A 14256-nucleotide genomic window follows, 5' to 3' on the forward strand; every position below is an offset into this window, starting at 1 on the left:
ATCTCAAGTGTGGGGGACTTGCATGGATTTAATATGGTGAGGAGGGCCTCCCAAACATACACCAGGCCCACCTGGTCCTAGAGTTGGTGGTGTTGTTGTAAAACCATCCTGGACAGCTCAATGTCACACCTGCCTACCATGATGGAATGTTCATGCTTGGAAATATGGCAAGATAACATTCTAGTTGTTGCCCCTACATGGTGCGTATGCCAGATATTGTGTTTTCTAATTTCACCCGACTTTTCTAGGATGGAAGTAGCATCTCTGTCGTTGCAAAGAAGCCTCCCGAGACTTGGGCGCGGAGTAAACGGTAAAAGTAATGCATGTTGTCTGAAAATGTGGCAAATCCAAATGTGGCCACAGAACAGTAGTGAAGGACGAACTACTGTGCAGTCCTTTGGGTTGTTTAAAGTAGTGGCAGGAAAAAAGAGACCTTTTAACTTTGTTTAAGAGATGTTTATATTTGGAATTGCTATATCCCACCGCAGTCACTGCTGAATGAATGGCAGGAAGCTCAACGTTGGTAGAGGTTTGCGTGGAGGGCAATAAAAAGGCCCTTCTAATTAAAGGAGCCATAGCTACATTAATGTACTGTTGTGGTTGGTAAGCCATGGCAGGGAGTATAGGGGGGGTATCTTATCAAATTTATGGAACATGGAGAATATCAAACCTCCCTGGGACTTGGAGATGTTTACTCTTCTATCGATTTCACCTGGGAAAAGGAAAATGGGGAAAAAATTGCATTTTTAGACTTAAACATTTGTAAGGAAATGTTTCAAGGACAAGGAAATCCTTTCCACATCTTGCCATGCCAAAAAGAAAATATCTGGCATACATACCCACTACACAGAGATGATAACTAGAATGTTATGTTGCTGCATTTCCAAGCACCAACATTCTGTTGTGGTAGGCAGGTGTGACATTGAGCTGTCCAGGATGGTGTTACAACACCAATACACCCTGCTGTGGGACCAGGTGGTGATGCGCAGGTGCTGTGATCAGAGGGGCCTGGTGTATGTTTGGGAGGCCTTCCTCGTCATATTAAATCCATGCAAGTCCCCTACATTTAAGATACCTGCAATGTGGGTCAGCTTATAAGACTGAAACACCACTTTTAGCTCCACTCACTGTGCCTAATCTACGCATCGTAGCACATGGGCGTAGTCACCACACACAGATCAATTTAAATTCTTTGTTTGCTTATTCAAAATGGTTAATGCCATTAGCTTTTAATTTAAAAAGCTTAGATTTGAATAAAACCTTTCATACATCTGCCTGAGCAGCTTAAATTCATTGTAATGTATTAATTGCATATAATATACAGTTTGAACAAGATGAAAAATATCAGTTTGATAAAAGAAGGAATAGAAATGCTCAAAGCAGCATGTAGAAAAAGAGATTAACCAAGGTTTACTTGCTCAAATTCAATACTCTTGGGTTCTTTCTGCATTTGGCTTAGTTATAACAATGCATGTTTAAAAAACATATGCTCTGATTGTAAAGTACTATTTTTAGTATCTTAGGAAACCGACACTAACTGCGGCCGGTAAAACTTCCGTTAACCTAACGGGTACTTTACGCGGATTCGAGATTAGTTTGCCAGGCCTGGGCTTTTACGCGTGCACCGAAAAGAATTTGTAAGAATAAAGACAAATATTAAGTCAAAGTTTCAAATATATTTAATTAGTAAATAGAATTTACTATGTACAATTGTCTATAATTCGAAACAAAATTTATTAACGAAAATCAACAAGTGAACCAGACAATAAACTCAGCTACTTAGCTTAACTTAATATTAATTCCCCTTTGAAAATTCGACAAATCAAATACTTAGGAACTAGGAACCTGTTTTCTCAATCTTTTCGCTATCGTCGAATCGTCAATCGAATTTCTCTTTAACACCTCGGATCGCCTAATTCTCAATCTGGACTTCGACCAGGAATCACCTCGCTCTGGAATTCACCTCGCTTTCTTCGGTTGACGTGCTGGTTTTATGCTGTGAGGTGACGTCACAACTCAGCTGGGTTACTCCCCTTATTTACAAACTTAGGTTTTCTAACATTAAGTTTCTTTCTGGCAGCTTTAATTTTCCGACAGAAGCTTATAAACCGTTTACAAAGTATTTAGCACAATTTTCTGGGATGTTATTACGGTTTAGTGGGGATTTCCCCCTCCATTTTTTTTCTCTGCGGACTGTTTATTTCCGCTGGGCAGCGCAAGTGCGCGAGATTTTTTTTCCTACGGCGCTTGTTCCTTCGTGAGTTGGTTTATCTTCTTTTTTTCGTTACTAATAAGAGAGTGGTGGGAAACCTTCGTCCTAAATAAACATAAGCCCCAAACAAAATATAATAAAACGAAAAAATAATAATAAAATAAAAATAACGCTCGGACTCAGTTCCTTACATGATTATCCAAATCATTGAAACTTCCCATTGTTTTTTCTTTCCATCAGTGATCAGTGATAAAACTAACTTCAGAGAATATCAATGCATTTATTTAATTGTGTGTAAAAAGAAGACATTTACTCTTAATTAAGCACACCACTCTTTAAATAAAGGTATGTAAATAAAGGTAAGAGAATTTTTCAGCCAGTAGGAGAAACAAAAAAAATGACACAAACTCTTGGTCCTTACATGTGCTAGTGAAAAGATGTTTAATAAGTGATATGAAATATATACAATGTTAGTTTTTAACATAGTATCAAATAAGGAAGTGAAATAGTTCTCACATGAGAGCACAATAGAACTCACATGTCATAACCAAAGTATCTGCTGAACTATTGGGCTAATAAGATAATTTTAACAATTATAAGAATTTATTTTGAATTTTCTGGAAGAAAAGAATCAGCATGGAGGACTAACCCACAACTCCTGCTTACTGTGCAGATATATCAGAGTAGCATAATTGGCAATGCATGTCCAATCTTTGCTTCCATAATTATTAATTTAGATATAATCATATTGGTTATTTACGGTGCTGGCTGAGGATGACTTCAGTGCCCATGGCCTGTAACTCCCTCCGTGGCATTATTATAATTTCATTTAATTTTAATAATTATTTTCTTTCAGAAAATTTTAAATTAAACATAAAATGGCAGCATAACTGTCTATCTCTGGGACAAAATACTTTAATAATTAGATATTTATAACCAGATAATCTGCCCAACTATTGGGCTATTGAGTTATTATTTATATCAATTGCATTAGTTTTAATACCCTGTTTAATAATGAATAGTGAATCTAGTTTTAATACCCTGTAATAAGCAGTTTATTTTGATGGAATCTTGCAATTATTTTTGTATTACTATCATAAAGAGATTTTTATTGTAAAAATAAAAAAGAATAGGTGTAGAAAAGAATGTTCAAATATGAAAATCTTTAAAGAGATTTTGAATAAAAATTAAATTATTAACAACAAATAATTTTGTTATTTTTTTAAATTTCAGTTGGTGGATAATGCAATGGTTTCTGCAGGATTAGTTGACGATCCCAGAACGGTTACTACGCATCTCAATGATTTATTAACTGCTTTGTTAGAGAAACATTAGTCATTTTTCAATGTATGTACTGTTATTTTTAAAACTAATAAAAGAAAAAAAATCAAATAACCTATTGATGAATTATTACAGTCATAACAAAATTAACATTCCATTTCTTTTAATTTTACTGATGAATACCTATTAGGTACGAAGAGCATTTTTGAAGTAAGGTCTATTTGGCAATATCTTTCCAAAATGCATGCATTCATAATTTTGCATATGTGCAGTGTCTCCTAACATCCCTTGCACACAAACAGATGCCATTTTGAATCATGTCAGTAGTGTGTGCTTTTCATGTTGTGATGGAAATGTTTATGATGATCAAGTGGCCCACTGCCTATGAAATAAGGTCTGTTATTTGCTTCCTGGCCACAAGAAATGTGAAACTGGCAGAGATTTATCACCCAATCTGCAAAGTTTATGGTCCAAATACCATGAGTAATAGCAAAGTTTGTAAGTGGACTTTAAGGAAGGTCGCGAGAATGTGCACGACGGACCAAGCTCGGGTCTGCTGTCTGTAATCGTCAATGATCTTGTCTGTGTAGTAGACACCATGATTCGTGGAAACAGACAACAGACAATTCACTATTTCCACCTTATCAGTTAATTTTCTTCAAGTTTCATGGTCAGTTCTTTACAAAATTGTGTCAGAAAACTATAGGAAATTGTGCTATCAATCCAGGAATGGTTATCCTCTCGGGTGACACACTTCTACGACATAAATTTACAGAAACTGACCTCACACTATGACAAATCAAATGTTTCAACAACAATGGAAACTATGTGGAAAGGTAACCAAAAGTATGTAGAATCCAAGAAAAAACAAATTACTTGTAATGATTAGTAGTTCATTTTTTGTTGTAAAACAGTCCTTACTTTAAAAACATCCGAAAACTATATTAACAGAAACAGGTAATTCTCGAGGATATTTATTTAGCCTGGGATTGTTAATGATGAAATTAAGGAAGCAAACTAAGGTTTGTTTTAATTAATAGTACCAACCTTTCTTCTGTTAAAGGATTTGGCAGGTCGATCAAAATGTCTATTTTCTTGAGATTACCCCAATCATCCGTACGGTCAGTTTCAACTCCTCCTCCTCTAAAATTTAACAACAATTGATATTTAGTAGTAAAAGCCTTACCTAACAGACAAGTGTTTTTCTATTATGATACAGATGTGCTGTAAAGGCACATTGCCAAAGCAACATGTGCCAACCTGCACAACAGCAACATTAGGCGGTTGATGATTTGGTAAATATTGTACGTTTAGAAATTAAGTTATTACTATCAAAAACAAAAAAAAATTGCATTTAAAATAGTACAGTAGAACCATTCTTCAGGTTAAGCCTTAATCATCTCCCTCTCCCTGTAGAGGGGCTTTCCAAAAATCCCTTTTTAGTGTGCATTCTCATTGCATGCCCTACTAAAACATAGTTAATAGTGTCAAGGTTTAATGTATTATTGCATTCAGTTAACGAGTGTAGATTTCCACGAAAAAGCATGCACTAATTTTTGCACTCTTTCAAGAAGTTGCCCGTCATCCAAAAGGGAATCATAATTGGATATTAATTGCTAGTTTGGATAGCTCAGTGGTCTGTTTGACCTATCTTATTTCTTTTGTGTTGTTTGAGACAGTGTTCTGGCTCTGATGTAGTATATAATAATACTTAGATTTATTATGTCTTTACGAACTATCCAATAAATATCTCAATTTTCTATGAATTCATAACAAGGCAGAGTATTTTGTGGTGGATGGGCTGATGTATAGTCATAACTGTTAGGTTGTATGAGTTGAATAACCTATAATGTTAGCAATAGGTTTCCCAAATAAGAGTTTGTGGGTAGGACTAACTCTTCTTTTTAGTAAGCATGGTTGAAACAACCATAACCCTTTAAGAAATATGAAATTTAACTGCATATCAGTGTCTGCAATGACAGTAGTGACTTGATCTAATTCTATTGAAGCTTGTTTAAGGAGAGGAGATGTAAAGATATGATTTTTACATTAGTGTACAAAATTAATGAAAGTTTTACTAAGTAACCAATATACCAGCAAAAGAACTACTCACTTGAAAAGCAAAACATTTCAAGTGAATGGTTCTAGTGGTTCAACAAACCATCAACTACAGGGTGTCCCAAAAGTCTCCATACATTGACACAAATCAAGCCGAATAAATAAAACCATTGAACACTGGTAGTTTGTCATTGGTTTGTGCCTGAACCTATTTCTGCTGGTTGATACCAGAAAAAGTTGTCGTTGAGTGATCCTATTTCTAAACTCCCATACTAATAAAATCGGGAACGCGTAACATAAAAACCGAACAACAGAAATCACCATTATACCACCAAGAATATGATGATCCATAATGGTTAAGCAATTTTTTTACACCACCTCCCAATCGAAATTAATGTTGAAAAGGAAAGTCATACAAGTTCGTACCAAAGACGATTTACAGTTTGAACTATTCAGCCACCTCAATACTCTCTTAACAATGATAAAGTAAAAGGAGCATCTACCAAATTCTAATGCTAAAAAATAACATGGAACCCACCGTCCTAAGCAGTAAGAATGTCCTATAAAATTCCATTGGATAGTTTCATATCTTGCATTCCAGTCATAAAACCATACTTCAGCACCATACAGCACAACAGATGACAACTGAGATTCATATAAACAAAGTTTGTCACTCCATTTGGCCTATCTCCCCTTCGCACAAGTTTGGATAATCTTAAATGACAGAGTTTCTGTCTTCTTCCTCATTAAGAAGAGATGTTTGACAAATTACCATTCAAACAAACTAATACACCCAGATATTTAAATTCTAGGACCACCTCAATGTTATGACCTCTATAAAACCACTTTTCTTTAACAGAACCCATGCCTCCTTTCCTAAAAACCACAATTTTTGATTTAACCAGATTAACTTCCAGTGCCATGTTACAAACAAATGATTCCGAAACATTAATTATCCTCTTTAGGTTCGTCACAGAATCGGCAACAATATCATCATCAGCTTAAGCCAAAATTTTCACTTCGACTCCCTCAAAATCAAAGCCGGAAGCATTGCAATTATTAACTTCCCTAATCAAGTCATTTGAAAAGCAAAGACTAAGAAAGCCCTGACGCACACCTTTCCTTGTATAAAAAAAATTTCGAATTACTTCTCTCTGTGTGTACACGGGCAAAACTGTACCAAGACATTAAACAATTGACAAATTTATAACTTAATCCATTCTTCCACAACGTACTCCACAAAAAGTCTATCCAGGGAGTCGAGGGTGGGATGAAGATCCACAAAGAAAGCATAAACTTTACCATGTTTCTTTCTCAGTGCTTTTTGGATAATCGAAGAAAGAACAAATAGTTTATATTCCCAATGTGTTGTTATATGAGTGACAGAACCACAAAGACGAAAGAAATGATCGTACCAGGTTTCTCGCAACCAAAGAACTATTCAACCTTTAACAGACCACCAAAACTTCCAACTATCCTTAAAATTAGCATTATTCGCAATCGGGAGCAGAAATTTACGTTTCGTAGCCCTACGAAGACTTTTTGCGAGATTCCTCAACTTAAGATAATTTTTAACCAACCAGTTCGCTATACGTGTCATCTTCCTCAGCTTATTGAATGCCCTATTCCTTTCAACTATTGCAGAGTGACATGCAGAATCAAACTAAGAAAATTGACAATTAATTTTTCTGTCGAGGCCAAGCTGGCTACCATCAAAAATATGGGTATTTTAAATATGAAGATTAATTTGATCTTCATCTAAATACTGCCATTTTTGTAAAAAGGCCCATCTAAATTTCGTACTTAACTCCACGTCATCCTTATTCCAGAATAGTACTCACTTTACGGGAAGGCGTGACAGCGTCATTACTGTGATTGCCAACAAATAATAACTTCTTTATCAGGTGAAAACGTTCATGCCAGTAGATAAATACAAAAGTCAACGTCTTCCCATAAATTTTGATATCTTTCGAAACTATATTATTATTACGTCTACTAAAACATTCAAACTGCAGAATCGCATTCGAGATGGTGGGTAGTTGTAACTCAAGTTGAATAACCTCCCCAATATATTGAATAAAATAGAAACATGGAATTACCTATGAATATAGCAACGGGAATAAATTTGAATAAAAATTTTAAAATCTTTTCGTGGAACACTCGAAGTCATGGTTTGCGGAACACTGGTTAAGAACCACTGTGTTATGGTTATGCTAATTTACATTATCATAAAATTATGGTGAAATTATTATGTTTATATCATTCTTCATTTTTACATGCAAAAAGTCTAACTTGCTAACTCGGCACACTGTTCGAGGATATTCAGAACACTTCTTAGCTCTGCCCTCCTAGTTAATTAGATTTCTTATTTAATATTCTGTGTTACTGAACATGGCCCCGATAAATACTGGGGTTCATATGGGTTGCTGTTATTACAATGTTACTACATATTACAACTCTTAGCTAATATTCTAATTTTTTCTCTAGATGTGGGTTAAACAAAGGAAATACAACAAAATAAACTTAATATTTTGTGGCCTTGCCATTTGCCATTAGTGTTTCAATCTGTCGGGCATGGTGCGGATTAATGCTTCGCATTTGTTTCTAGAGATGCAGTTCCAAATGTGTCGAATGCACGTCACTAGTTCCTCTTTAGAATTTGATCACCGTTCATTAATTAAGTCGTCGTTTCATGACTCCCCACAAAATTTCAATAGGTTTAAGTCTGGGGAATTGTTTGGCCAAGGCAATCTGTCGTTCTTGTAACCAGGATATCGTTGACTTCGCAGTATGAGAGGATGCTCTGTCTTGTTGATATAGAAATGTTTTCTCAATTAAATTCCCTGCCGACGATATCATAAATGTCTCTAAGATGTTTTGATATGTCTGTGCAATAACACGTTCCAAAGAATGCATCCCCAGATCATGACATATGATGCGAATTTCACGGATCTCTTCATACAATCTTTTTCAAAAGCCTTTTTGGTTGTTTTCCATACACGTAGGCCTTGGTCACCACGGGAGGCAAAACAGGGATTCGTCACTGAAGAGAGCATTATTCCAGTCGTCTTGTTCCACACGAGCCTCTCTCTGCACCATTTGACACTCGCTTGTCGTCGTTTTTTCGTTAGAGAGGGCTTCGTCTTGGGAACAAGGAAGTTGAAGTGCAAGTCGTGCAACCTTTTGCATGTGGTTCGGTTACTAACGTTCACTCCAGTTGCTCTCCATTGTGCATGCAAATGTTTAACGCTCTTAAAGCGGTTTCGCACGACAATCGTTCTCAAGTTTCTCTCATTCCTAGCAGTCGTTGCTCGGTTACGTCCACGTTTCTGGCGTTTATTAGTTAAAACTTGAACACAGTTTTGTTGTTTCAGTACTCTAAGAGAGTGTTGGCTATGAGCATTTTATATAATTCACAATTTCTGTTTGTGTTCTTCCTACTTTGTACAAGGCTATGATAATATCTTTAGATCTGTTATTGTCGCACTTACGCCCCATGTTGTATTGTGCTGCCCAGCAATAATGAAACTTGCATTACAATTTAGTTTTCTTATGGCTGTTTGTTTGGTTATTTTTGCTATTATAATATTCTAATTTTTTGTCACGATCAAACTGTTATTCTATTTTTTGTCATTTCATTTCCATTTGTAAAAAAAAACGTTTGAGTTAATTTAGGTGATTAATGGGTATAATAAAACACAGACATTGTTTATGTAGGATAAAAAAAATTTCATACTCTGTGTTGTTCATGAGAAAATGTACAATAAACTTTCAGTTAGGTGAATATTATAATTTTTGGTCTAGGAGTTATCAGGACCATGGTCCATTCTTAAACAACACCAAAAGGAATATAAGACAGGACTGAGCTATCCAAACTAGCATTAACATCCAATTATGATCCTCTTTGGGCCAACACGCAACTTCTCAAATAGTCAAAAATCAATGTGTGATTTTTTTGTAAGAATCTACGCTCATTAACTGTATGCAACCGTGTAATCACTTAAGTAGTGATCAGGAATGTTCCGAGTTTTCTCTCTTAATAGTATCACGATATATAACGATGATCTAGCACGAGCAGCTTTATTATGACAAAAATAACTACTATCGAAAGTACTTGTGTGTATTTTGTATATTTGTGCCTTGGAAAAGCTCAGCATTCAAAAGATCCAGAAGCTAACACCACTTAGAATCATCAGAGCATTTCCAACGTATTGACTGAATGAAACGTAAAATTTATCGAAATCATTCTATATTTAGACTGAGAATGACTTACACGAAGTAAAGACGACGAAAGCCAAAATGTGGACAGAAGATACCTAAATTCGACTGTAAACAAACTTTACTAATGTCATTTTATCAGAGGACTGCTTCAAGAATTAAAGAAACTGCTGAAGAAAGAACTCGTACTTTGGCGATTTCAAGAATGAATCCAGATAGACAAGGATCTTTGGACACTCGAAGATTTACTTTGGGTAAGTGCAATTCTGGTAGACTGCACATTTAGTTCAATTCTTGCTTTACACGATGTTTAATCTTTGATTTTATTTGCAGATCTCAAAGTTTTTTCTTGGCCTCGCCGAAGCCAAGAAAAAACTTTGAGATGAACGTTACAATCTTCTACAATCCCCAAGCTGATTAGAATGGATGAAAGGATATAATTAGTCCAGGATGAAAGCCACAGATCTATAATATCCGAAATCCACATTTCTTAGATGTGAGAGAAAGATTCTCAAATGGACTTTGGAATGAGCAGGGATCATTTCTTTTGAACTTTTTATTGATAGTTGTGATTTCATCAGTGAACTGTGCTTTAAACTGTTTAGATAAACATATACATATATATACTGTATATAAAATGTGATGTGCTAAAATCTCTAAGGCATAGACTTTCAAATTGCCTGAAAATACAACTGACCTGAAAGAAAAGTTGAAAATATCTTGAACATTTCATTTCTGATCAGATTTTCAGTTGTGATTTCAGTAATAAAGTATTTTGTAAGTGAAGTCAGGTTGTCCGCAAACTGTATTAGTGCTATTATTTATATATAATGAATAGTTAAAATCAATATTGTTTTGTTTAAAGTATCTTCTACAAAATAAAACTCATCTTGAGACTGTACTTCAGTTGTTTTTGTAAAATTTCATCCAAAACTGAAGTTTTCTCTTGTTTTTTTATTTTAAACAATTAACTGACTACTTGCAAGCGGTACCAAATGTTGAAGCTACCAAAGCGTGCTCATATTAGAAAAATTTGCTTTGAAAAGGTTTGCAATGCAGAGGTGCAGGATATCCAATGTTGTAAACAAGGATCAGAGGAAATCAAAGCAGTTCTAGGAAATATTTTCAATGGAAAAATATTATGGCAATAACCTATGGAACTATATTTTCAATTTTTACAGTTTTAACTTAATGAAACAAAAAAGAAAAATCTGTTTTTATTTCAAAACTCTGTTCAACTTTATTTACTGATAAGTTTTCATGTCGGCTTGAATCAAAATGAAATATTCATTGTTTCTTTATCAATTTACAAATTTTGCTTGCAAACTACAGTAAAAACTTTCATTTTATAAGCATTATTTCCCTTTGTTTATCATATTTTTGAAACAAAAAATAGTCACATTTAAAAAAAAATCCAGTTACGAGTTGCTTAACTTTCCCGGTAACATTTAAAACTGCGTGTTGCGCCATCTGTTATGATATTTTATTCTAAATTCATACTTTTAAGTATTATAGTGTTAGCGTTTGTATGGTCGGATTTAATTATTTTTATCGTTATTAGAATCGGGAGTAATGGCAGTGACTCCAGACCAAGTAAACGATTGACTATATATACGGGAATCTATTGCAAATTTTCGGGGGTCAATCTCTACGCACCCCAAACACTTAAAGTAATTCCGAATATCTCGTTCAAAAGATAATTGTTTTATTAGGTAATGTGAAAAATTTCATATTTCGCTATAAAGGGGTTGCCGAAATATAAACAATTGAAGAATGCAAAATGCTGTAGGTTTTTCATCCGGCACTGCAGACGGTTTTAGAGAAGAGACTAGTGCGTCTAGAAAGATGAAATTTTAAACTTAAGCCCCCTTTCGTTATCAGAGAGGTGCTGGCGATACTTCCGGATCGATAGGTTAAAGTTCACGAGGGCTACCTTTAAGACTATTTAATTTTTATGGCTTAATTTCATGCTTATAAGGATAAGATTGCATCGAAACGAATGATTTTCATTCAAAATGATAATGTTAATAAAATTCTAAGCTACAACAGTATTCGGATACAAAGTATTTAAGTTATTTTGGCACATGATATGGACGCTTTTTCCTTCTGGCTCTAACTTCAGTTTCGGCAGGAAATTCTGTATTGCATTCAAGATTCTCTGCGATCTCATTAGCAGCAATTTTCATCCGATCATATCCGGATTGTCTATAACTTTTGACTTGTTCTATGATATCTGATAACATCCTTACACAATCTGACAATAGCTTTGCTTCGAGATTGAATTTATTTCAAATAAAATATCACTGCATATAGACTTGTAATTTTTAATATTTTTTGCTAACCTTCTTGCTTTAACTTCAGTTTCTACATCTCTGTTGACGTCTTCCGTTATTTGGAATAGATTTCGCAAAGTTGAAATCGTAAAGGTTTTAACGCATCTACTCTGCTTGATCACCTAGTAGTGTAATATTCGCCGACTTTAAAGGGGGATACAATTAATCCCGCGTCACTGACACCAGTGTAAGATTTGGACTGGTGTAGACTGGGCTTAAATATCCCGCGTCAGGATGAGCTTAAGGGAACCCGTGTATGTGGGCGGTTGCGAAGGAGGCAAATGATGACAAGTGTTTACATGCGGAAAACCGTTTATTTGGACGAATTCATGCTTACATCGGTTTGATTGTTCCAAATCTCAGCGATCTTCAGTAACGTGCACGAGTTCGGTTGGTCGATCTATCCAGTCCCGGCGGACGAGAAGGACCGTTAGACGATGGCGACGGACGGTGACACACTTAAAGTTCCGAGTGACGACACTACACACACTGTCTTAATCCACAAGAGGCATGTCAGTCCTTCCGGAAAAAACTCCTCTTGACCTTAAAGTCCCAGTTTTTGTACGTTTTTCTCGTGTACTATCCACCTTGCGGATTGGTCCCTCGTCCCTTTCTCCGTTTCCCGATTGGTCACCACTTTGTTTTCGAGCGCAAAACGAGACCATGTCGGGTCGCGGGAAAGGTCCGATTCGAGGTGTCTATCTGACACCCTTTGTCGACTATGCTCCAAGATTGTTGATAGAACCACAATACCTGCACTCATAATTTAATCCGTTGTTTGCAATTGATGTCATTTTGGAATTCTAACGATCACGCGACATTTTCCCATCTCTTCAATTTTTCCCCTTTTCTGAAATTGTTTTCCTAAGTTCAATTTTTTTCTTTGAATACTTGTGTCAAACTTATACCTCTTTATGAGCGCGTGTCAGAGTTCTACCTTTGGACTGAACATTAACAGGTCATTTAACACGCGTTGACGTCATTCCGAGACTCGTTGTTTTGATCAAGAGTTTTTTTTCTCTCTCTCTCATATAATTTATCGTTATTTTTTCACAACAGAATTCTGAATTTTTGCGATTTCGGACCTCGTCTGGGTCCTCACAGTAGCAATCAATGGGTTTGAGTTAATTGTGAAACATATTTTTTAGCACTTCCCAACTCTTTGTAGAACCAGAAAAAGTGTGATGTTCTTGTACAATAGGAAAACTAAGTTGTTTCTGTAGAAGACCATGCTGCATCATTCACAACTAGGTTTAAAGAATGACATGCGCAAGGCACATAAAACGCCCTTTTATATTTTTCAAGTATTTTATTTTGTACATCCTTTCATACTAGCTCCATTGTCCTCTAAGCCACTTTAACTCATAACCTCACTTTTCCAAATGTGTCCGAATAAGTCTGTCAAAACCTTTCTGGTTGAATCACTAGCTTCAAAAATACCAATAAAGAATTCTTCAATTTCATATTTATTTTGGATGGAGTTAAAAACGACAACTCTAATTGTTAATGAGAGCTGTTCAATATGACTTACATCAAATCTATTAATTCATCTTGTATATTATTGCTTAGATAAGTCACAGACCATTTATCAGACTCGCGTTGAACTCCCCAGCAATTATCAGACAATTGTCTTATATGATAATTGCCGCCTCAGCTTTTAGGAGCGGCCGCGAGGTATATTCGCGCTGTCAAATCGTCTTTTGGCAGCGCTCGCCAACGATGCACCTGCACCGGAAACCTAAATCAAAAGTTACGGATTGCCCTGCTTAAACTTTTTACGATTTTACTAAATGGCGTATTGAACTATACGCAATTTAGTAATTTTACACAAATACAAAACAATCGAATCAACTTTCAAACGAGATATTCAAAATTACTTTACGCAATTGAGGGGTGGAGATTGACCCCCCGAAAATCTGCAATGGATTTCTGTATAGATAGTCAGTTGGTGACTTTTTACTTGGCGTGGAGTCACTGCCATTCCTCCCGATTCTAGTAACGAGAAAAATAATTAATTAAGTCGACCCCATTCGAGATACTACAAATGACCTCCCTTCAGAACACTCAAAATGTATTTCGGACTCAATACATCCTTCAGTTGGTGTTCATACATAAATATAAATTATATAAAAATACATTAAAAGGCCATTGTAA

General features: G+C 35.5%; 1 protein-coding gene across 1 annotated transcript in view; it reads left to right on the top strand.

The window, feature by feature from the left end:
* Nucleotides 1–3607, top strand: part of Trap1 (TNF receptor associated protein 1) — a 93156-nt gene extending 89549 nt beyond the window's left edge. Inside the window, exon 17 of the mRNA XM_067284615.1 lies at nucleotides 3446–3607. Coding sequence (XP_067140716.1) covers nucleotides 3446–3547 — 102 coding nt within the window. The 3' untranslated portion in view covers nucleotides 3548–3607. The remainder of the gene's footprint in view (nucleotides 1–3445) is intronic.
* Nucleotides 3608–14256: the final 10649 nt, after the last annotated feature.

This window comes from Centruroides vittatus, unplaced genomic scaffold (genome assembly GCF_030686945.1).
Source record: "Centruroides vittatus isolate TY-2023 unplaced genomic scaffold, ASM3068694v2 scaffold_1431, whole genome shotgun sequence".
Classification (NCBI taxonomy): Eukaryota; Metazoa; Arthropoda; class Arachnida; order Scorpiones; family Buthidae; genus Centruroides; species Centruroides vittatus.